A 21,793-nucleotide genomic window follows, 5' to 3' on the forward strand; every position below is an offset into this window, starting at 1 on the left:
TCTATTCTATCAACGCAACACTGGCGAACAGGCTGTCTGTCCACACATCCTTCTCGATGCCTTATCACGTCGATCTCCACCCTAGAGCACTGGTTCCAAACGTGCTCACCATCAAGAGAATCTAAAAGTTTCATGCCATTGCCACAGCGAAGCATGCAACTTGTGGTGTGCGTAATATATTGCGAATCATCAAGTGCAGTGTCGTAGTCCTGTCTCGAATCATGGCTTACATAGCCAATCGCTACCTCCCTGTACTGGCTCAGGCTTTGAATCCCTGAGAGCGAGGCACATCAGCTTACCATGCCTCAGCTCTTGAGTCTATTATCTCTGGGTCGCTGCCCACCACCTACATCCCAATGACAGAACAGAGCTTTTTTGGGCCCTCGTTGCAATATTCCGAGCAAAACACTAAAGGGAGGCCAAGAAGGCCCCTGTGTCCCTGCCATCGTTGTTCAAGCGCACGGCATAATGCTCAGATACTGACAGCCTGGTTTGTATGGACATCTCGAACATCTTATCGCAGGAATCGACACGGTACTGCCCTCTTCAGAGTTCAAGGCCCTCATCAAGGTTATTATGATCCACTGAATGGGCCTGCCCGCCATTAGCCTCAGTGATCTGCAACCGTTTCCTGGTGTTTCTACACTAATTGTCATCAATTACTTGAACGGCCCGTTTATCCCCCGTGATGTTGCGGCCAGTTGACCCAGCGCATAACCAAAACATACCGCCCTGACAGGAAACGCATCACGTCTGCTACGGGAACTTTGTCTGAAGTTCTGGACAACTCAAACCGTCCGATTGCGACAAACTTTCTTGATCTCCCGTCAGTCGCAATTGGGCATCCCCTTCGGATCTTCCTGTCACTGCAGTCGTACTACCTGCCAGCTCATGTGTCAGAAGTCCTCCATCTCGAAGGGGCCATACGCATGCGCCGCCGGCCAATCACTCTGAAATGTCAAGATATCTTGCTCGCGCCGCCACGGGCGTGCCGCACCATTACGAGAACGTCGGATAAGCAACTCAAGTGAATATTGATTGGAGGTGAAGGCTACAGAAGAAAAAGAGAGGCGAGGTCCACATCGGCGACAACCCTATGCCATGTCCCTAGTCGTACCTCCACACATTGGCAAGGATCTGAAACGCAGCTGATGGCTATTTTGCATCCTGTTGACTCGCACAAAAGTTACTGACATATCCATGCCCAATGGGCTGGACTGTCATGGCCAATCCAATCTACTTGTTGCAGTTGTCATTAAATTCCCAGCTCATCCTCGTCGTTGAGACCGCAGTCAATGAGGATGGCCTGCTCGCCCAAGTCTGCCAAAACCTTGCGGGACCACGTCTCGCTGCTCCGGATAACCCGCCGGCACCCGTCCCGTCTCCTGGCTCCTGCAACATGGCTTCCCAATCGGGACTTGCCCAGAACTCGTGGCCAGTTCTCTAGACCCATGCCAAGCTCATCAACCCCGTCAACTCCGTCCATTCCAGCGATTCCAGCGCCCGAGTTTCTCTTGCGGCTGCCATGATCCTCGTTTTGTGTATCCGGACTCTTCCTCTTCCCCGCCAGTCGTCGGCCCACTTGGTCACCAATGGACTGACCCGTCAGTCCAGGGCTTGCGGTAACCAAAGGCCCGGTTTTGTCGGCTCCTTCCGTGGTTGGATCCGGCTCCGATCGATCCGCCAGCACCCGGACGTCGTCTTTGCCACTGTTGTGTCTTCCGCTTCGGCGCCGAGGTAGGGTTTCTCGGCTGAAGTCTCCTTGCCTTCTTGCCAACGGGCTTACTGCAATCCATTCGCTGATGCCTTCTTCCCACCGAAACCCCGTAAAGTTGCCCTTGGCTACGACCATGCCGTCTCTCTCGGCCAGGTCTTTCTTCAACGTCTCTGCAAACACGAGATCGCGTAGATCGTCCGTCTTTTGGGCCAAAACAAAGGCACCATTGCCTCTCAATCTTGCGAACCTTGGCGTCTGAATGGTATCGATGAGTTCGCAGACTTTGGCAAAGTACGAGTTGGATGGCTGGCCAGTGGCTCTCCCACAACAGTGAGCAATTGAGCAGGTGATGTCGACAGTGGTGTCGAGAAGCTGACTGCCATCGTTGCCCGTAGTTGGGGCTTTTCCCAGGCCCTGACCATGTCCGAAGCCGTCTATCGCCGCCTTCAATCGGAGCCGAGTGGCTTCGTGCGCCGCTCTGGGGGACAGAGACAGAAACAATGCCAGTAAAAGGGGATACGCGGCTTCCTTGCTACCGACACGACTTCTCACCAGTCTCAGTGCTTGGTGAAGGATATGAATTACCACTCTCTGGGTCCGACTTCTCTGACTTACACTGGCACCGGATGCAGTATTTCCGAAATCCTGCGAAATCATAGCCATGGCTGACAATGCACCAAGTACACTCATTAAAGTGAGCATGGCGGATTTTGATTCCGTTGTGAGCGCCGAGGAACGCCTGTGACGTCTGGGGTAGGCATTCACACACAGAAATGCAAGTCCGGTTGATGCGAACTCAGTTGCAGAAGGGCGTGCTGTTTTCTCGAGTACAGCGGAAGCCGCTATACTCCACAAGCCCCCAAAATCTCTTCCTGCGACCATGCCGACGGGGAGTCGTCTATGAACCAACAGTGATGAGAACGTTTCGAGAAAATGAGATTCCACAATTGGGTCCTCCGCAAGGCCTAGCAAATAGGCTGGTAGCTGGCCTTCCCTGCTGGTTTGAGGCGCATCTCTTGATTCTAGGGGCTCGGAGTAAAGGAAGCAAACCAGAGCTTCCGTGAGACCTGCTGTTTCGTGGAGAAACTGCATGGCCTTGCAATGATCGATCAAGATGCGGATAAAGGAGACATCGAGCAAACCCTCCCCAATGACTCCTTTGAGAAGATGGATAGCGTGTGCCCGTAAGAGTGTGCGCAAGTGATTCCAGCCGTTGTCGGTGCCTCCAAGGGTCTGTAGCTCATCGTACACGCGTAAAGAATAAGCCGTTTGCTTGATAGAGGACACCGGTCCGTTATTCACGGCCTGAGATTTCTCCCAGTTTTCGATTTCCGTCGCGCACTGAGGCACTTTGTTGAGGCACATTGACAATAACGACTTCTTATCGCCTGCAGAATGGTTCAGTATCGTTGAGCGCAGGAGAGTATCCAGGTCGTGTAGTACACCCTCGTAAAGCTTGTACCTTCCCGGTGGCAGTGTGTCTCTGAGGCGCGTTAATTTAGACATTGAACTGCCCAGTGGCCCCCGTCGCGTAGTCTTTAGGGGCATACAGCTGCTTCCTGCCCCCCGGCATTCTGGAAGGCCAACACTCGGCGACGTTGCGATGTGGTGCCTGACTTTGCGAAGAATTGGCGTTGAGACGCTAGGCATTCCGGAAGAAGAATTCTTCTGCTTTTGTCGAAGACTCTTGGGTCGGATGGTAGACCTCGATGACATAATGCCGTCGTCTCCCGAGGAGTCAGTCAACTTCTTGGAATATGTACGGCGCGGGCGCTGTCGTTGTGTCTTAGAGGGGTAGGGTCCGACCATGAGGTTCGGATTTCTGGCCGTTTGGCGATCTAGCGCATCCTCGAGGTGTTCATTCTCAGGTTCATTCTGCCCGCAAGCAGCTCTCTCGGCTATCGCAATCTTCCGTAGCAAAACGATCCGCGACTGAAGAGGACGTAAAAGTCTTTGACATCTCGAAGAAGTCCAAGGCAGACCAGAACGGCTGGGAGGTCGGATACGATCCGTTTCTGCTCTGATCTCGCTTCTCCGAATCTCGTTGCTCAACTTCGCCATTTCTGGTACACCGGTCACTCCACTCGTGTCAAACCCAAGACTCTGTAGCCGATAGTGGGTATTTCAAAACATTGGATAGAATATGTTTTGACGTATGAGAATCCGGTGATGTATGTTATTGGAGAATGACGAAGTGAATCTGCTGCGTCGCTTGGCCAGTATCGATGTCAATTGGTGATGGCGACTCCCCAAACCCACAGCTGCTCAGATACGCAGTATGAGAGTAAGCTGAGTGGCAAGTGAGTGTTTGAGTGCTCGTAAATATGCGTGCAAAGTAAAGATAGCTGCCAATCAGAGCAATAGTGAATATGGGCGTAGTGTGCTGATATTGAGGAGTTAGCTCATAATATGCTGATTAGTTGATGAGTGAAGCTGGGATGGGTTATTTCCATCACATTGAATGTTTACAAAATCCCTAATCAGGTATGGTGTGTGTATTGACAACGGTAGAGTGGTCGCCAAAAAGGGTTAGGCTACATAGCGCAGCGCTAATTGGACGGTCACATGTGAATGACCCACCCCAGCTCAAAAACCTGGAGTATCCCTCCAGAATGCCTTACGTAAGAACGGCTGAAAGGAAGCAACTTGTATTTCTGGTCGTGCCCACGGTGGTGTAATCATGGACGCTGAGAACTCGACATGTCTCCGAAAGCGTTCAGCAATCAGTTCGGATAGATGCTTTAAGTGAGTGAGTTGCATATGGACATATTCAATAGGGAGTGCTTGACCCTTTAGAGGCAAAGAAGTAGGCGCAGAGTCACTACCTAAGGTACAGACTCTAGTGAGGACCGGGCCTCGCTACGGGAGGCTCTGTCAGGGCTCGCTACCTTCCGGGACAGCTTAGGGAGAACCGACGACGACTGACAGAGCTCCCCAAGCGGAGTGGGCCCGAAAAAACCGACAGCTCCAGCTTTGCCGGGCCGGTGCATTGCCGTCAATTGATGAATGACAACGCGACTTTTTTTCTGCCGTGAATTTTTTTCCCCGATTGTTTCCAAAAGGCACTCTACCCTCTCACCTTTTCTCTACCACCCCCCTTTCGATCCGCAACTGGCCGTCGAGTTGGAAACCTCATATCCTCTCTCAGGCCGAGTATTACTTTCTGCCACCCGTCACTTCGGAGCTGCGCATCCATATTCCACAGACCGCTACTTACACCGTTCTACCCTATATTAATTGTGTATCTGCATTGATTTGTGCGATTGCTCAATTCTTGCCAACCCTCTCCACTTCGAAGCTTCGATTATATATCTATTCCCTCCCAGGGTTCTCTTCTCCGTCGAGAAACATAAACTCCAGTTTCTTCCGGTATTTCTGCGTAAATCAAGTACCAATGTCCCAATCCGACCAACCCAAAGGCAAAGGTACCAACTCTCCACGAGCAAAATCAACATACGCATTGCAGCCACCAAACAGTCCCAAGCTAAACATTGAGTCCTTCCAGAAAATGCCGAAAAGGAGGTAGCGCCTCCCACTGAGGCCGAGGCCGAACTCCAGGCTGAGGGAGAGATCGATCAAGGCCTAGACGGTGAGTAATGCACGCTTTCATGGGATTGGGACGTCCAATGCTGATGCATAGTAGCCTTGGTTACCCTTACGATCAAACTTCCCAACGAGCCCCGTCAGATGCAAATTACGGTTAGCTGTGCTTAGTCCACCCGCGTATACATTCACTGACCAGTTTTGTACAGGTGTCCCCACAAGAGCAGGTTCACGAAGTTCGACAGTCCATCATCGACCTCCCTGTGGCGTTCCAGTACACTTGCTTCCACCTGGAGCACCGCGGCCAACGCGTCAATGATTTCCTCCCGATATCCGAGATCGAGGGCCTGGTCGAAAGCCCCGAAGTCACATTGGTCGAAGACCCATACACTGAGAAGGAGGCCCGTATACACCTCGTGAGAATTAGAGAGCTCATTGGTGCCGCTGGAGACCGCACCGACGTTGTCCAGGGCATTCTACCCGGTCTCTCTCTGCTTGACAGTGTCTTGCCGCCATCCGAGGAACAGACCAACGCAGAGCAGACGGAGGCTGCCAAAGAGACAAAGGAGGATTACAGCTTTGGGACACCGGTTCCAATCTCGACTTTGTTGCCTCCCGTCGAGGAGGAAGAGGCGCCCAAGACGGTCAAGACCATTACTCTTTCCCCGTGGAACCCGCCGCCGCCCCACCTCAAGCAAAAGGGACATCTCTTGTACCTGCTTGCTACTACTAACGAGGGTGAGCAACACCAAATCACAGCCCATGTTGGAGGATTCTTCATCAATAAGTCCTCCAATGCCAAGTTCGATCCTTTCCCTCGCCCGGCACCCAAAGCCGCTTCGAACCACTCTCTGCTCGGGCTCCTCGACCAGATTTCGCCGTCTTTCTCGGCATCCTTCCTCAAGCTCCAGGAGTTCAACAACCGCAAGGACCCTCTGGCGACTTTCCAAATCACCAACGCGATACCCTCTGCGCCATGGATCGTGCCGTCATCCAACTCTCCCCTCTCCGTCCACACCCCTGACTGGACACGTTCCCAGGAGACGTATCTCATTGCAGGCGCCGACAACACCGACACACTGAGAGACTGGAACGAGGAGTTCCAATCTGCAAGAGAGCTTCCCAGTGAGACCGTTCAGGACCGAGTTTTCCGTGAGCGTCTCATGTCCAAGCTCTTCGCCGACTACAATGACGCGGCCACCCGCGGTGCTGTGCTCGTTGCCCGTGGCGAAATCCCTCCGCTGAACCCTACGGAATGCAAAGATGCCCAGATTTTCGTTTACAACAACATCTTCTTCTCTTTTGGTGCTGATGGAGTGAAAACCTTCACTTCTGAGGGAGGCGACGAGGCAGCTCGTGTTGCCACCGGCAAGGATGTCGCAGGAGTCAGGCTAGTGAACCAGCTTGACATTGATGGTCTCTTCACCCCTGCTACAGTTGTTATTGACTACCTTGGCAAGCGTATTGTTGGTCAAAGCATTGTCCCAGGAATCTTTAAGCAGAGGGAGCCTGGCGAAAATCAGATCGACTATGGTGCCGTGGATGGCAAAGAGAACGTTGCGGCAGACGAACGATTTGCCGACGTTTTCTCCAAGCTGTCTCAGGCTATCAAGGTCAAGAAGCATGCTGTCTGGGATAAGGATGGCAAACGATTTGATCTCGAAGCCAGCGTGGAGACTAAGGGCTTGTTGGGAACCGACGGACGTAAATATGTCCTCGACCTGTACCGTGTGACGCCTCTGGATATTGACTGGCTCGAGGAGAAGGGTGATGTCGAGTACCCTCACCGTATGGCCGTCCTTCGCCCAGAGCTGATTGACTCGTATGGGCGGAAGAAGATGAAGGCTTGGGTTGACGAGGAGCTGGCACGCCGTGGGCAGAACACCAAGGCTGCGACTGACGAAAGCCCAGCTGAGCCCAAGAAGAGCAAGGATGCCTCCGCGAAGGAAGATGATAGCGATGACAGTGACGAAAGTGACGACAGCGAGGAGAGTGAGAGTGAGAGCGAAAGTGAAAGCGAGAGCGAAGAAGAGTCGGAGGCCAACAAGAAGGAGGTCAAGGCGGAGAAGCCAAAGACAAAGGAGGCGGAAGCACTGAAGGAGTCGACGGATTCGAAAGATCACATCGACCTTTCCAAGTTCGCATTTTCGCTCAACCCCGACGTCTTCAGTGGCCAGGTCCCACAGACTGATGCCGAGAAGGAGGAGATGAAGAAGGACGAGGAGGATGTTCGCCTTGCATCTAAGTACCTTCGCGACCAGGTCATTCCTGACCTCGTTCGTGAGCTTACCGATTGCGATATCAGCTTCCCCATGGATGGCCAATCCCTGGGTCGTCTCTTGCACAAGAGAGGCATCAACATCAGGTACACTGGAAAGGTGGCACAACTCGCTTCTGAACCTCGCCTGCAGTGCCTGAAAGATATTTGCATCCAGGACATGGTTGCTCGTTCCTTCAAGCATGTCGCCTCAAACTACCTCAGACACCTGCCGGCACCTTTCTCATCAGCCTGCATCTCTCATCTTCTTAACTGCCTCTTGGGTTACAAGCTGAGTCCTAAGCCAGCGGCCGAGTCTGACGCTGTCCTGAAGTCACTGTACACTGATGCCGATCTGTCCTTCGAGAAGGTCACGCCAGAGTCTCTCCGCGAAAGCATCTCTCAGGAGACCTTGAAGAGATACCGGTACAAGCTCGATGCCGATTTCTACAGCAACCTCAAGCCTCTGCAGGTCCTTCGTGAGATCTCTCTCAAGCTCGGTTTCCAGCTGCAAGCAAAGGAGTACAACTTCACAGACAAGCCGGTTGAGCAAGCTCCTGTGACCAACGGCACTCCTGCGACCAATGGACAGACCAACGGGGAGGGAAATAAGAAGAAGAAGAACAAGAAGGCGGCGACCAAGGAAGCGGCTGCACCAGCCCCAACTCCTGCTCCCAACACCACATTCACAGCAGACGATATTGTCAACGTTGTGCCCATCGTGAAGCACTCTTGTCCCCGCAGCACTCTTGCGGAGGAGGCTCTGGAGGCCGGCCGCATCTCTATCATGCAAAACCAGCGCAAGCTTGGCCAGGAGCTTCTTCTCGAGTCCTTGTCTCTGCACGAGCAGATTTACGGCATCCTTCACCCCGAAGTCGCCCGCGTTTATAACACCTTGTCTATGCTGTACTACCAGCTGGATGAGAAGGAAGCAGCTGTTGAGCTCGCCAAGAAGGCCATTGTCGTCTCCGAGAGGACTGTCGGTGTTGACTCTGCCGAGACTCTGCTCAACTACCTCAACCTGAGCTTGTTCCTCCACCAAGCTGGCGACAGCAACGGTGCGCTTATCTACGCCAAGCACGCGCTGAAGCTGTGGAAGATCATCTATGGCGCTGACCACCCCGACTCCATTACAACCATCAACAATGGCGCTGTCATGCTTCAGCACCTTAAGGCGTACCACGAGTCCCGTCTGTGGTTCGAAGAGTCCCTCCGCATCTGCGAGAGTGTCTTCGGCAAGAACTCAATCAACGCCGCCACCCTCCTGTTCCAGCTTGCTCAGGCATTGGCTCTGGACCAAGACTCTAAGGGAGCCGTCAGCCGCATGCGCGAGTCCTACAACATCTTCCTGGGCGAGCTCGGACCCGAGGACAAGAACACCAAGGAGGCCGAGAGCTGGCTCGAGCAGCTTACGCAGAACGCTGTTTCCATTGCTAAGCACCAGAAGGATGCGCAGGCTCGTCGTTTGCGCGCAGGTATCCGCTTTACCCCCAAGGGTGCGCCCTACCAGGCTTCCGCTACTGCTCCCAGCGTGTCCGCTGGACCGAGCAGCAGCTCGCAGTTGGGCAACCCCTCAGGGATGGATTCGCGCAGCATCGATGAGCTGATCAAGTTTATCGAGGGTACCGACCAAAGCAAGCCTTCCAAGGGAAGACCGAGCCGAGGCAACCCCAAGAGGAGGGGCAAGTCTTCGAAGTAAAGAGAGGAAAGCTGACGTCGAATGATTTGACGTCGCAACCGTCTCCAAGCTTAAACTATGAATGATCAGGTCAGGCGGTTTCTCTTTGGCTGTAACGGACCAGGCACTCGCGTTTGAATATTTGAATCCTTGAATATCTGGCGATGGCGCCTAGGCAGGCATTTGTACTTGTAAACATCGGACGGGAGTAGGAAAAGCATTGGTCGGTGCATCTGTGGATACTACGACGTATATATATATATTCATATAGGTATCACGTAGGAATGTGGCATGGGCGAGTGGCGGAGCCCTTGAGAATTACACTATCTTCACTCTCACGAATGCTCTCAATTCGCATGTTTACTGTAACACATTATCATAAGGGAGCATGGGCTTTATTGTCCTGCCAAAAGCGGCTCAGGTTTTTCTCATGAGTGACCGTTCATGGCGCTAGCTACTGATAATCCCCGGCCGACAGGTGCGTGGTATGACCCAATACTTTGGAAACCCCTGGATTGGATGTTAGTCATGAAATAGTTTTACGATAAATGATGTTGACAAGACTTACTTTGCTAAATCAAAACCTTGGTCTTCTTCAATCTCGGGTGGGTTCGACGGCTCGCTCGGTGCCTCTCGTGACGATTCCTTGTGTTGAGATCTTGTAGGGCTAAGATTTGGTGACTTCGCAGGAGGCGGACTACTACTTTGCGGTATTCCGCCCAGAGACGGCTTAGAAGGACTCATGTCGAAATGAGCAGCAGGTTTCAGAGGCGTGCTACCGATATCTGCATATTTCCAGAAGGGCGCTGGGGAACTGGTTGGCATGTGTTGACTGGGCCGCTGTGCGGTGCTTGGGGGCGCCAGTCGGGGATGAACACGGTGAGGGGCAGGTGTAACGAAAGACGCGCCTTCGTCTGGTAGATATGATGAGGTGAGTGTGGGTGATTGATCGTGGTAGCTGGTGGAGGGAAAGCTGTTCGATGCAGATGCGCCGCCCTTTCGCGGCCTCGGTAGAGGACTGCCATCAATGGTCATGGCAGTGCTCGGAGGGGCAAGGCGGCGCGTGCTGCGATCTGGAGTCGATTGAACGGCGGCTAGTGAGGAGCTCGGAGGTGATCCCGTTACGGATACCTTCCTCTTCCGCGCCGACGCGGGCTCTCTGGCATTCACATCCCTTGGTCCATGAGTAATGTAGTTTAGCTGATTGTTGGGCGATGACGGCGCGGAAGAGCCTCTGTGACCGCCTCTACCCCCCTTGTATGCGCTTCGGGTCATCTCTTCCCGGGCCTCTGGAACAATCTGCCACTTCATGCCCTTCCCAGGCTCGTCTGTCGATCTGGCAACCTTGTCAAAGGCCTTGTTCAGCGACAGATTGTGGCGAATAGAGTTCTTTAACCAACGTTAGTAAGACAGAGATTGCGCGGGGGATCCGACAGGATTAAGCCTTACTTGCCAACCAGCAGCCTGCTGGTGTTTGTAATATGCATAGTTGTTCATGATGAAGTTGTAGATACCGTTAAGATTCAGCTTCCTTTCTGGCGTATTGATAATCGCCTGGGTAATCATTTGCGCATAGCTGTATTGGGGCTTGATGTGTTTGTTCTCGTCAAGGCTGAGATCAATATCGTTGGAGTTCAGCAACAAGGTGCCTGAACTCGAGTAGTGTGGTGACTTGTGTTGCGACGGTGTAGGCTTGCCGCGGATCGCAGAAGGAGGGGTTCCGGGCCGCTTGTAATCTGCCGGGGCCGGGGCAATCGGTTGGCGAAATTGGGAGCCCCGAGAACTTCTAATGGTCGAGCCTAGAGCCGAAGATGGCTCATCCGGCAGATCCGTTCTCGGTTGAGGGCTCGTCATTTGTTGACGCGATAATCCAGCCCTCTTGAGATAGAGAGGATCGATGTGTAAGGGACTGATTTCGGTTGGAAGAACGAAGATCATTTCCGTGCCGCCTGCTTCCAGAACCTCACCTCCTTCCAGGCGCCTCAGGCTCTTTTGCTTCATGGGAACATTGTTCACCTTTACACCATTCCTTCCCTTGACCTCGAGGAACCATATTTCTTCCTTGGAGCTGAAGTAAATCCGGGCGTGCTGTCGAGAGATCATCTTGCTCGGGCCAAGATCGATGTGGATGAAGTCTTCGTCATCCTCGGTGACGCCCTCAGACGGGCGTCCAATATTGACGATAAGTTTTGTGATGTAGAAAGTCCAGTCCTGGGCGGCGATTTTGGCATAGGCCTGAACTCCGCTGCCATTGGCTTCATGTATCGAGTTCGCATGGTCCTTGCTGGCTTGGGGCGCGCCCTCTTTGGGAATTTGAAAGTGCTGAACTACTTGCGCGAGCAGCTGATCATCGTCGCTTACAGGTTGAGCCGACTGGTCGGCAGTGAGGTTGGATTCGTCATCGTCGGCGGGTTCGGTAGGCGGAGGATCATCAACCTGATCGAAGCGGCGTTAGTGTCATTGATGATGCAAGGACTGGATTGTCAGTAGGGAGCAGAGGCATCAAATTACCTTCTTTCGGCGCTTTGCTGGCCGAGTTGGGGAGCTGTCTTCTAATCTCGCGGGGGAGGTATCGCGGCGAGTGTCGCGACGAGTACGCTGGGAGCGCTTTGCTGAGGCGGGCATGGTGGAGGAGCCTCGAGCATGCGGCACCTCTGTACGAAAGGGGCCAGAACAGAACGGAAGGCGGAGCGCGGGAAGGTATAAACAATGGCGGGCGGTTGATTGAAGTAGTTGGTCTCAGAGGTGTAAGGAATGAAGGAACGGGAAAGTCGTGTCTCGTCAAGTCGTGAAGGGTGAAGGGCTGGCTGGGCTGGATCTAAAAGTCCGGGGCAGGCAAGTGCCACAAAGAGGTATGGTGTCTCTATATTTTCTGCGACAATGTGAGACGGGGGTAAGGTGATTGTAGTAAAAATTTGGCACTCCTTTGTGAAAGGATAAATGTCAAGGTAATGTACGTCGCGAGGTTGGGAAAGGTGGGTGGGTGGTGGTGGTGTTGAGCCGCGCTTGCGACACGCTCTCAGGATGTATGGTAGAACAAGGCAACTAAGGTAGAAAGGTTGCTCATTGAGACGCAACTTTCTAATGTCGTGATGGCCGTGTAAGCGACGCCACCAAAGGCAGTAGAGTGGTAGGTTTTCCGTCCTGGAAGGTATGAGGTGAGGAAGGAGATGAGTGGTGGGAGCTGAAGTTGTGTGAAAGCCGTATTGGATGTGCAAGGGTTTGAGATGGTGACGGTCGCGAAATTCTGGTAAACGCGTCGCTTTTTCGAGAGAAGGGGGAGGCGTTAATTGGTAACACGGCACTGTGCGGGTACTTTGGTACATAGAGCACCCCACCTCGTCCTCAGTGAATGGAAAGGGGCACTCGGAGAGGGGCGCGGCCTCAGCCCGCCCGTGCTCTTTGCCCCACAGCGTACCTCTTCCCCTCCCATTTTCCATGTTTCCAGGCCATTCTGCTGGTTGGGCCACCACTTCACGCGTACAGTATGCTCAAACTGTTCGGAACAGTGCGGCGCCCCGAGAACCTGGCTGAGCTCAAGTGCTGAACCTTCGCAAGCATTTTCTCTGAGCCCTCCACTGTCGCCTTCAGCTCTTAGGTTCATCACATACCTACCTTAACGTACCTTACTCCTCACTTTACTTTCAGCAGCCCAAGGTAATTGGATTCCATCCCGTCCGCACGCCAGGGACCTTCATGTGCCCAGAGCCACTTCCGCCTGACGTAATTACCTCCACCTCCACCTAAGGTACCTAAGTACAGAGTTTGGATAAGGTGCCCTCCAATGGAAGGTCCAAGTAACAATAATCCGTCCACCCTGCCTTGGCCTAAAGCCAAAGAAAGCCCTGAACACCTTTCGATAGTAGGAGTTGGAATCAGCCCAATTGCTTCTACCTAAGCTACCCCTTGACAATATGTCTGAAGGGGCCTTGGCCGGTCCAACACGATATTTCGACACCTCATTCCTCGCCATGGTGCAGCGGCGCATCTCGCTCGCCGAGGTTGACTCACACTGGGATGTGCACGACCGCCTGCTGACTTGTGTATGACCTCGAAATGGGAGCCCCGATTGGCCCCCACTCAAGGGGGAGAGGTTGTCTGCTCCCATTTTCGTATTCCTCCTTTTGCTGGAATCTAAAATCCTCCGTGCTGTGAGACAATTTGGATGTGTGCCAGTCAAGCTAGTCAACTTTCCCAGATGCCTGCGGGTGGTGCTCCAGCTCAGGCTGCTCGGTTTCTGCTAACGCTCCCTTGTTTTCAATAAGGACCAGCATGGTTTCGCCCTTGATGAAAAATCCATTAGTTCATTCACAAGCCGATCATAAGCCAAGTGCCTGCTCGTGGGCATCCACGAATGGTTAGGGTAGGTAGTCGTGCTTGGGGAAGAACTCGCTCCTGAGCAATGATCAATGTCAACTAGGCAAGCAAGTACCGCAAGACGGGGTGCATGTACTGGTAGATGGAAGATGGGACGGTAGATCAGCGACCGTTCTCTGACGGGGTCGGATGCCGTTGCCGGCCACCCTAAGCCCGGCCCACGTCCAAGACCTACCCCACTACCGGGTTCACTTGACGCACTTCAACGGCCCAAATGGCCCTGGCACTGAGATTGCAAAGTCCAAGCCCAAGTCCAAGTCCCGTCCCGTTCCCTACCAGTTTCGGATCCATCCGCAGTAACCCCCCGGCTCACCTTGCCGGAACATCTTTGATTGGTTCAGCTCAACGAACCCGTCTTGAGTGCCTACCTTGGTAATTCAGGTTAGAGCAAGACAGTATGCACGAAATCATCACTCTCCAGCTAGGCCAGTTGAGCAACTATGCCGCAACTCATTTCTGGAACACCCAGGTATTCAGACGTTGAGCTTACCACCGAGGAATACCATACGTCTTATTCTAAACACAAATTGACCCTGTTGTCAGGAATCCTACTTCACCTATTCTGACCAGGACGAGTCCCCGGTGAACCACGACGTCCACTGGCGTCCGGGTGTGGCCCTAGATGGCTCCGAGACCTTCCTCCCGCGTACCGTCGTCTATGATCTAAAGGGCGGTTTCGGCTCGCTTCGCAAGATCAACGCCTTGTACGAAGCAAGTCAGGAAGAGGCGCCTGCTCACTTATGGTCCGTAACGCCCCCATCTTTGCTTGGCCCCAGCCGTCGGCTTTTTCAAGTATCCTAGACCGGCCATCTAACATGCCATCGTCGACCCCAGGGAGGGATCTGCGCAAGTACACAAACAGAGGCCGGTAGAGCCAAGCGCCTACCAGAAGAGTCTTGACCTCGGTACGCCTGCCCCGAAGCTCAAGTCCTCGGACGTGCGGTACTGGTCCGACTTTTCGCGCGTCTACTACCACCCAAAGTCTCTCAATCAGCTCTACGACTATGAAATCAACTCCTCCATCAGGCCCTTTGACAAGTGGTCTCTGGGCAGGGAATTGTTCGATTCTCTAGACAAGGAGCATGACATTGTCGACCGAGACTTCCGTCCCTTTGTAGAGGAGGCCGATCAGATGCAAGGCCTTCAGATCGTGACAACTATAGATGACGCCTGGGGAGGCTTCGCGACCGATTATGTAGAGCGCCTGCGGGATGAGTATGGCAAGACTACGATCTGGGTATGGGGTCTGCAGACTCCTGTACCCGCTGCTCGCATCGTAAGTTCGAACATTGGTTTGCGCGCTTATTACACCCGCAGTCTAGCTGAATGACAACGCCAGGACCAAAGACGCCTCCAGCTCGCCAACACTGCAAGGACGGTCAAGGACATGTGTGAGCACGCCTCGATGCTGGTTCCCATGGCTCTGCCCCAAACACAGCTGAACTCAAACATCAGCATCGACATGCAATCTCCTTGGCAAACCACAGCCCTGCTGAGTACGGCCATGGAGACAGCAGGTATCGCTTCCCGGCTCAACTCAAGCAGCTCTGGCAGTGGTCTGCAGGCAACCCTCGGCGAGCTGGTGAGTGGGTTGAATCTACGCGGCAGACAGACCATGAGCCGTCTGCAAATGACCGTCGTCGACCCGGCCACGGAAACGATACAAGACATCCGCGCACCAGAATCAGGTTTGGATGATGACGAAGCTGGCGAGATAACCAAGCTGGACACAGACTTGTTTGACATCCTCCGATCCAAGTCTATTCCTGGGAGAAGGAATATGAATGGCGGAGGCGGCAAGGCTCACCTTTTTGGGCAGACAATCACTACTCGCGGCTCACAGCAAGTCTTGAAACACGACGAGGGCGAAGGCAGCGATGGCAGACAGCGGCCAAGAGCTACGCTCATAGAGACCAGTACGCAAAGGTATGCCAGAACAGACAGCCATAGCTATCCTCTCAAAGGCTTGTTCGTAATTTGACGTCTAACTTGTGATGGCAGGTATCTCACTGATAAGGGCTTCCCTATGCTCGACAGTTTCCCCGATATCTACCTCGACGGTAGCGGCAAGCCGTTGAGCGAGTCATTTGGCGTCAAGACCAGTCTTTCCACAGATACTTCAGTGTCTGCCGCGCTGAATGCCCTGCGCACTACCGTCGCATCCTCTCTTGGTGTGGAGGACCGAGAAGACATTAGCAATGAGCTAGCCGACTTCGCCGAGGCGTATCGAGAAGGATGGTCTAGTGGTAGCGATGATGACGATGATTGAGGTAGCTTAGATAAGCTCTAATCAATCTAGGCGAATCAGTACGTCAACTGAAACGGCTCGAGGATGAAGGAAACCTCAGATCTTGAGTCTCACATTGCACCGCCTCGGTCACATCAGCACTCACAGGTTGATTTGGCAGAGAGGCACAGACACCCCTAGTCGCCTAGGCACCCATGAGGTCACACGGTATCATCGCAAGGCAAGAGCAAAGGTTGGGGACAAAGCATAGTCAATCCTCTAAATCGATGGTATCTAGTATACAGCTGGCTTCGCCTTGACTCAATGGTCCTGCCCGTGTTTGCATAAAGAAGCAGAGAGAAAATGAATCCGCCCTGCATTACAAAGCGTACGTGTCCCAAAGTGCATCCTTGTGGGCGACAGTGTTGTTCCTGATGCTCTTTAGTAGTCTCCGCTCGTCTCAGGCCAGAACGAGCAACCTACCAAAGCCCACAAGACATACCGGGTATGTTGTTGCTTTTGCTTCTGCGATCTCCACCCACGATTGGGTTATGGAAGGGGGGTCTTGCAGGTAAAGTGCGGATACACTGGCACCAGGGTAGTGCCAGGTCGTCGATAGAATTTTTTCTCTTTCATTTCCCTTTCCCCTGCCTTTTTCTGTGGGTCTATTTCGCTTTCTCTCTCTGGGTGTATGTTATCCAGTTTTTGGTATGGTACGAGACAGTCCCTGTTAGAGGACGTCAAACTCGAAGATGTGGTGAGGCCTATTAGTCAGTGGATCAGAGGCAAAAGATGCTACCAATGCTGACAGAGGTTGCAGCAAGACATGACTCCTTATTGGGGTCGATGGCGTGGGATGCTTTGTTCCAAAGTCCATACTCAACCGGCAGCCGTGACAGAAGCTTGCTGGCGCTTGGCGGGTGGTTCTTGGTTTTCCTATACCACGTGTCAGCCATGCGCTTACCAAAGCTTCGCTAGCCTTGCGATGAGCCCTCAAGCGTAGCCGTGAACTAAACCAGTGCAGTACCTCTGAAGCACTTCTCTTCTTGATCTGAGCCGCGCCATTCGCGTTCGGGTTGACACGCTTCTTCTGAGGCTTCTGAGGCTTCGTTTCGTTGGGTTCAAAGACGTCGTCGGGAAGGTTGAAGCTGTCCTGAACTTAGCGAATGCCACCAAAGGGAATGTGTCCGTATCGCCTACCTCCGCACATGCTGAACATTCAACGAGTTGAGAGCCGCATCGTACTTCTCCCACTGTGTACACAGAGCCTTGAAGTTCTCGACTTGATAGGATAGATCAAGTGATTTCGCGCCTAAACAGTTAGCTCTCGTGCCACTTTGACCCAGACTGGAAGGAAAAGCATAAGAGGCCGATTTGTGAATTCGGTTTCGTGAGCGGTAGCGAGCTTACCTTCGCTCAGGGTCAGCCCGATGTAGTGCGTGGTGGTAAAGACGTCGGTATAAGGGTTATGCTTCGGTGTCTGACTGAGAGCGTTGGAATCTTCGCCTTCCGATTTGACTCCTTCCGTCTTCACCCCTAGCTGTGTCTCGTCTTCTTCAGTCTTGAGCCCAGGTATGCCATCAGTGGGTTCCGTCTTGAGCCCTGGGATGCTGCTCAAGTCGGGCTTCGTTTCATCCGTCTCAGCCTTTTCAACCTTCGCCTCTTCCTTGATATCCTCTTGTTTGAAGTCGCTGTCCTTTGCTAGGAACGAGAAACTGCCAGCTTGAACCTGGGAAATTTCTGCCTCGTTCGCACACCTGTGCCGACGCTCGTAACCTTTGTTGAATGCATGGGCCAAAGCTATCGATTGGTGCTGTTCCAAACCTTGAACCAAGACGCGGACCTTGGATTCCACATAGCCTGACCAGATCTTGTGTGCTTCTTTGTCCGTGCTAGCAGTGATAACCGAGATGTAATATTTGTACCCCTTGGTGAAAAAAGTATGCTTGACAAACAAATCGCTCCAAGGGCTTTTGCCCAACATGATGTTGTCGGTAATGTCGCATCCTCTGCCGAGCTCTTGCTGGATCACAGTCATGGCTGACCGGGTAATGTTGTACGTGGCGCACATGGAAGGGTAGGCCGGGGTGATGACAGGCATCAGATGGAACTGATCTCCCTTGTACAACTATATACTTGATTTAGCACACATAGAGCTAGGGTCAGGGAAGAGGGGGAAGCAGACCTTGGGATTCCAAACGCGGACCTGCAAAGGGCCGCCTTCAACATGCTTCAGAAGGACAGGCTGTGGCCATGGCCAGCGGCGCATGATGTGGAAGAATTTGTTGACGATGACGGAGCTTGCGGCTTTGGGGTATAGTTGGCAGACGCGGGCAACCAGCATGGCCCAAGCCACGCCACCAGGAAATCCCATGATATTTGCATATATGGCCCGACGCTGCGCCCAAAGTTTGATGGCACGCAAGGCCAACTTGAAGGTGCTTTCCTCGGGAACCAAGCTAAGAATCTCATCTGTAACCCGTGTGCCATTGAGAGACCGAAGCTCGGCCTCATCCAGACCTCGAAGAAGGCCGGAGTCTTGGACATTAAAGTCCTTGTTCAATTGCTTTAGCATAGCAATGCGAGAGAAGATCAGATCGATGCTGATACCGGAAAATTCGAATTTGATGATTGGCACGAAGGCGTCGGCCACCACAGCCATATCCGTGATTGAGCCAGGAGGCGCCATTTCCTTCAGCAGGCTGGGGAAGATTTCGAAGTAGTCGGCGCGCGTGACGTATTTCGGAGCGACAACGAGGGTGTCGATGTCGGAGCCAGGGCCGAAGACGCCCAAGCGAAAACTGCCATAGGTGAAGATCTTTCCTCTAGCGTCTCTGATGAGAGCTTCGTTGCCTGCCTCCCTTTTCCGGGCCACTCGTTTCACAAATTCGTCGCATATCCGCTCGAGGTGCTTGATGACTTCGTGTCTATGGCCAACCGCGCGGGTCGTTAGCGAGAACAGACCGGGAATGCCCGGTGGCTTGATTCGAAAACTTGCCTCTTTTCGGTATCCGCAGCGCTCTCAAAAGTGTTCTGCTTCCTCAACTCTTGCATGAGCATTTCCTTCGCTTGGTTTTCCGCCTCGGTGGGAAGAGCAGTAGAGATGGGCGGCGTCACGCCCAACGGTCTTTCCTCGCTAGCCATGGCTGATTGTTGCTTTTGGAAGAAATAGATACGATGAGGAAACAGATAAGGACTGGCCTAGCTAAAGAAGCGACGGTTGGGCGACCCTGACGATGGAAGGAGGATAGGAAAAGAAGATGTAATTAGTAGAGAAAGAAAAAGGTTGTCAAGGAAGAAGCTTTGACTGCGAAAACAACCAAGCCGAAGTAGGTGTCGCTGTGATAACTTAGCCCAAAGTAGGTGGTCACCAAGTACCTTGCAGCTGAGGGCCTAGTACCTTTCACCTCTGGGACGCGAGGCACAAAGGTCTGAGTAAGGTAAGGCAAGGTACGGATAGGTAAGGTAGACAGTCTGACAGTCAAGGTCCGTTGGTGAATGTGGTAGCCCAGGGAAGCAGGCGCGTCTGCACAGTGGAGAACAGACCTAACGCAAGCTGATCTCAATTAGCCAATGAATGGAGGCGGAAGCGACCCACCCACTTTCGATGCTGGACAGTGGGTTAGCCAGTGAGTGCCCGTGGTCCCGTTGAATGTTGCCAATCCGACTTAAAAGGCCCTGGGCGGACCTCAATACAGCAGCACGGGTGCAGACAGACTCTATAGCTCACAACTTCAAAGAACCCCATCAACTAATGTATCCAGAGTGAGTTGTTTTGTTCATTCAACACGAATGCCGAATAGGGTATGTATGCCCAAGAGCTACCATCATCTCGGGTGCCACCGTCAATTCGGTACTGCGGTCACTCTAAACAAGCAACCACGCCAAACCTCCCAGTATCCCAATGCCTCCAACCATTTCCAGCGTCTTCCAACCCTGCCATCTAAAGTCGGCATTAAGCTGAAGCAAACCCAATGGATCCTGATGTCTTACAAGCCCCCAATCTAGGCCAGAGCCAGTACTGTGTCTCCTCTTACGGAGGGATTGCTGACGTTCTCCCCGTCCTCTACTTCTCGTCAATGCCATATCTGCGCCATCACCACCCGATGCAGAGCGGCCATCTCTCCAAGCCTCCCTCGACAACATAGCTGCTTGCTCCCATGCCCTACGCTCTTGCATCCGCTTTTCGTTGGCCAGGCTGCGTTGTAGATCTGCTGCCCAGTTCGTGAGCTGCACTCGGCAGAATCTTTCATCACAGGTAGCATAGTTTGGAGCGCGACTCATGGCAAGGGGCGTCAGTGATCCGGCCCCGGGACGCATCAACCACATATCCGTCGAGCCTTCTGATTTTGAGGCGAAGCCGGAGACGTTACTGGGCCCGGGATGACGAGTGCGCCAACCCAGAAGCTTTGCTGCCGCAGCATGGCGAAGCCAAGTTGCGCCATTCACGCAAAATATGTTTTCCAATAACTGTGAGAGATCGGAGGGCACAAAAGGTTGCACATACTCGGAGCTCATGAGTAGACTGGCGTCCATGACCTCTGAATCCGATCCCAACTCGCTAGAAGCAGCATATATATGTTGTTCTCCCACGCCATTCGTCGAGGGATCGAAAGAAAACAACCCGAGGCCAGCCTCGGCAAATTGTTGGGCAATGTGCTTCTTTGTTGCTGCTGTCTGCTCTAATGTCAAAGTGTCGGCATGCCCGATGAGTGGTATAACATTTGTCAGTGCCTCCAGTTGACGGAGATAATGTATATCAGTCGCAGACAGACCTAAGATGACTTGAGTGTTTGTGCTTTCAGTTCATGACAGCGTAGGTTCTTACCTGAACTGGGAATCATGTAGAGCACTGCATCAATAAGCAAGCCGCCGCTTCCACTGATTGTATTTAGAACATCGGGGTCTTCTAGACCGTCGAGGCGGCTCTTTTGAAGGTACGATTCAACGTATTGTAAGACTTGGCCCATAGTATCCGTTGGCTATGATTTTATTAGTCCGTTCGTGTCTCGAAGGAGATGGGATGCTTGCGGAACATACGCGACATGTTTCCTGATATCCAGGCGTATCGACCAGACAGATGTTTCTGTCTAGGATTGTGTCCTCTGGTTGAATCGGAGCAGGCGCAGGGGGTGAAAAGGCCGATTCCTTCCACCAGGATGGGTACGGCTTGGTGCTGGCTAATGTCTCTGTGATCTGGAAGGTGCCCTGAGATATTGGGGGGCTGTTCGGCATCGTCTTTGTTGGCAGGAAACCTTTGGACGCCATTGCCACTGGCACAGTAGGGTCAACGTGTACGATGTGCGAGCAAGATTGTGTTATAGTTCGAATCAAAGCGGTCTTCCCTACGCCTAAAAAGACATATTTTGTGAGCGAGTGCTACATTCTTGGAGTAAATGAACATGCAATACCTGATTTACCAGCTACGAGTAGCTTGAGCCTACCAAGGCCTTTCCCGGCTTCTGTGAAGGGTCTCCGACTAGGGACGTTGATTGTGGGCATAATGAAATGCTGAGCAACCTCGCCACTGTATATGCTTTGGGGGCGACCAGCATCCGAGGTTCCGAAGGCACTCATGACAAAGCTTTCCTGGTATTCTGAGAGCGATCCAGCTAGCGAGTTGGGCCGCGACGAAGAACTGCTGATAGCGGAGCATGATCCCGACACGCCATAGAGTATGGGTGTCATAGGTTGAGACAGAGATTGCGGAGCAGGTGTATGTATCCCCGCTGGCGATGGATTGCTGGTACAATTTGGCCGATGAGATACGACATCATGGGGTTGCAAAGATGATGTATAACGAGAAGTAGGTGGTGGAGCTATGCCAGATTCACGTCTCTGCGCTGATCCGTCGCCGGGGTTCGTGGATGTAGCTTGTTTCCGCTGTTCGCGCGATCGAGGAGCAGAAAGGGAATGCGATGGCAAGGAGGCTTCCATGATAGCTTCGTCAGCGAGGATGAATGACATTTGTGAGGCGGTAGTTTGCGAAGCCGA

At 52.9% G+C, this 21,793-nt stretch overlaps 6 protein-coding genes across 6 annotated transcripts; 2 read left to right on the plus strand and 4 right to left on the minus strand.

Moving 5' to 3' along the window:
* Window positions 1-1,255: 1,255 nt before the first annotated feature.
* Window positions 1,256-2,380, minus strand: BDZ83DRAFT_746588 (uncharacterized protein; the record flags this gene model as incomplete). The annotated part of the gene is made up of 1 exon (XM_060513295.1): window positions 1,256-2,380. One exon carries the CDS (start codon window positions 2,378-2,380, stop codon window positions 1,256-1,258), a length of 1,125 nt encoding a protein of 374 aa, XP_060371227.1.
* Window positions 2,381-5,111: 2,731 nt separating this feature from the next.
* BDZ83DRAFT_646154 (clustered mitochondria-domain-containing protein) lies at window positions 5,112-9,216 on the plus strand (the record flags this gene model as incomplete). The annotated part of the gene is made up of 4 exons (XM_060509926.1): window positions 5,112-5,142; window positions 5,223-5,306; window positions 5,361-5,416; window positions 5,470-9,216. 4 exons carry the CDS (start codon window positions 5,112-5,114, stop codon window positions 9,214-9,216), a joined length of 3,918 nt encoding a protein of 1,305 aa, XP_060371228.1.
* A 343-nt stretch (window positions 9,217-9,559) lies between these two features.
* On the minus strand, window positions 9,560-12,017 carry BDZ83DRAFT_241344 (fork head domain-containing protein). Its single transcript, XM_060501871.1, has 4 exons — window positions 11,707-12,017; window positions 10,645-11,631; window positions 9,764-10,584; window positions 9,560-9,705 (listed from the first exon to the last, which is right to left on the minus strand). The coding sequence occupies exons 1-4, from the start codon at window positions 11,818-11,820 to the stop codon at window positions 9,624-9,626; spliced, it is 2,004 nt and encodes a 667-aa protein (XP_060371229.1). The 5' UTR covers window positions 11,821-12,017; the 3' UTR covers window positions 9,560-9,623.
* A 1,952-nt stretch (window positions 12,018-13,969) lies between these two features.
* On the plus strand, window positions 13,970-15,841 carry BDZ83DRAFT_715068 (misato segment II myosin-like domain-containing protein; the record flags this gene model as incomplete). The annotated part of the gene is made up of 5 exons (XM_060511708.1): window positions 13,970-14,041; window positions 14,116-14,315; window positions 14,407-14,848; window positions 14,912-15,498; window positions 15,574-15,841. 5 exons carry the CDS (start codon window positions 13,970-13,972, stop codon window positions 15,839-15,841), a joined length of 1,569 nt encoding a protein of 522 aa, XP_060371230.1.
* Window positions 15,842-16,678: 837 nt separating this feature from the next.
* BDZ83DRAFT_565252 (Poly(A) polymerase central domain-containing protein) lies at window positions 16,679-18,943 on the minus strand (the record flags this gene model as incomplete). Its single annotated transcript, XM_060503730.1, has 6 exons — window positions 16,679-16,735; window positions 16,827-16,947; window positions 17,000-17,111; window positions 17,210-17,927; window positions 17,985-18,710; window positions 18,764-18,943. The coding sequence occupies 6 exons, from the start codon at window positions 18,941-18,943 to the stop codon at window positions 16,679-16,681; spliced, it is 1,914 nt and encodes a 637-aa protein (XP_060371231.1).
* Window positions 18,944-19,666: 723 nt separating this feature from the next.
* BDZ83DRAFT_715070 (heat shock protein) lies at window positions 19,667-21,376 on the minus strand (the record flags this gene model as incomplete). Its single annotated transcript, XM_060511709.1, has 4 exons — window positions 19,667-20,481; window positions 20,628-20,781; window positions 20,840-21,150; window positions 21,211-21,376. The coding sequence occupies 4 exons, from the start codon at window positions 21,374-21,376 to the stop codon at window positions 19,667-19,669; spliced, it is 1,446 nt and encodes a 481-aa protein (XP_060371232.1).
* Window positions 21,377-21,793: the final 417 nt, after the last annotated feature.

This window comes from Colletotrichum acutatum, assembly GCF_030867785.1.
Source record: "Colletotrichum acutatum strain CBS 112980 chromosome Unknown BDZ83scaffold_3, whole genome shotgun sequence".
Lineage (NCBI taxonomy): Eukaryota > Fungi > Ascomycota > Sordariomycetes > Glomerellales > Glomerellaceae > Colletotrichum > Colletotrichum acutatum.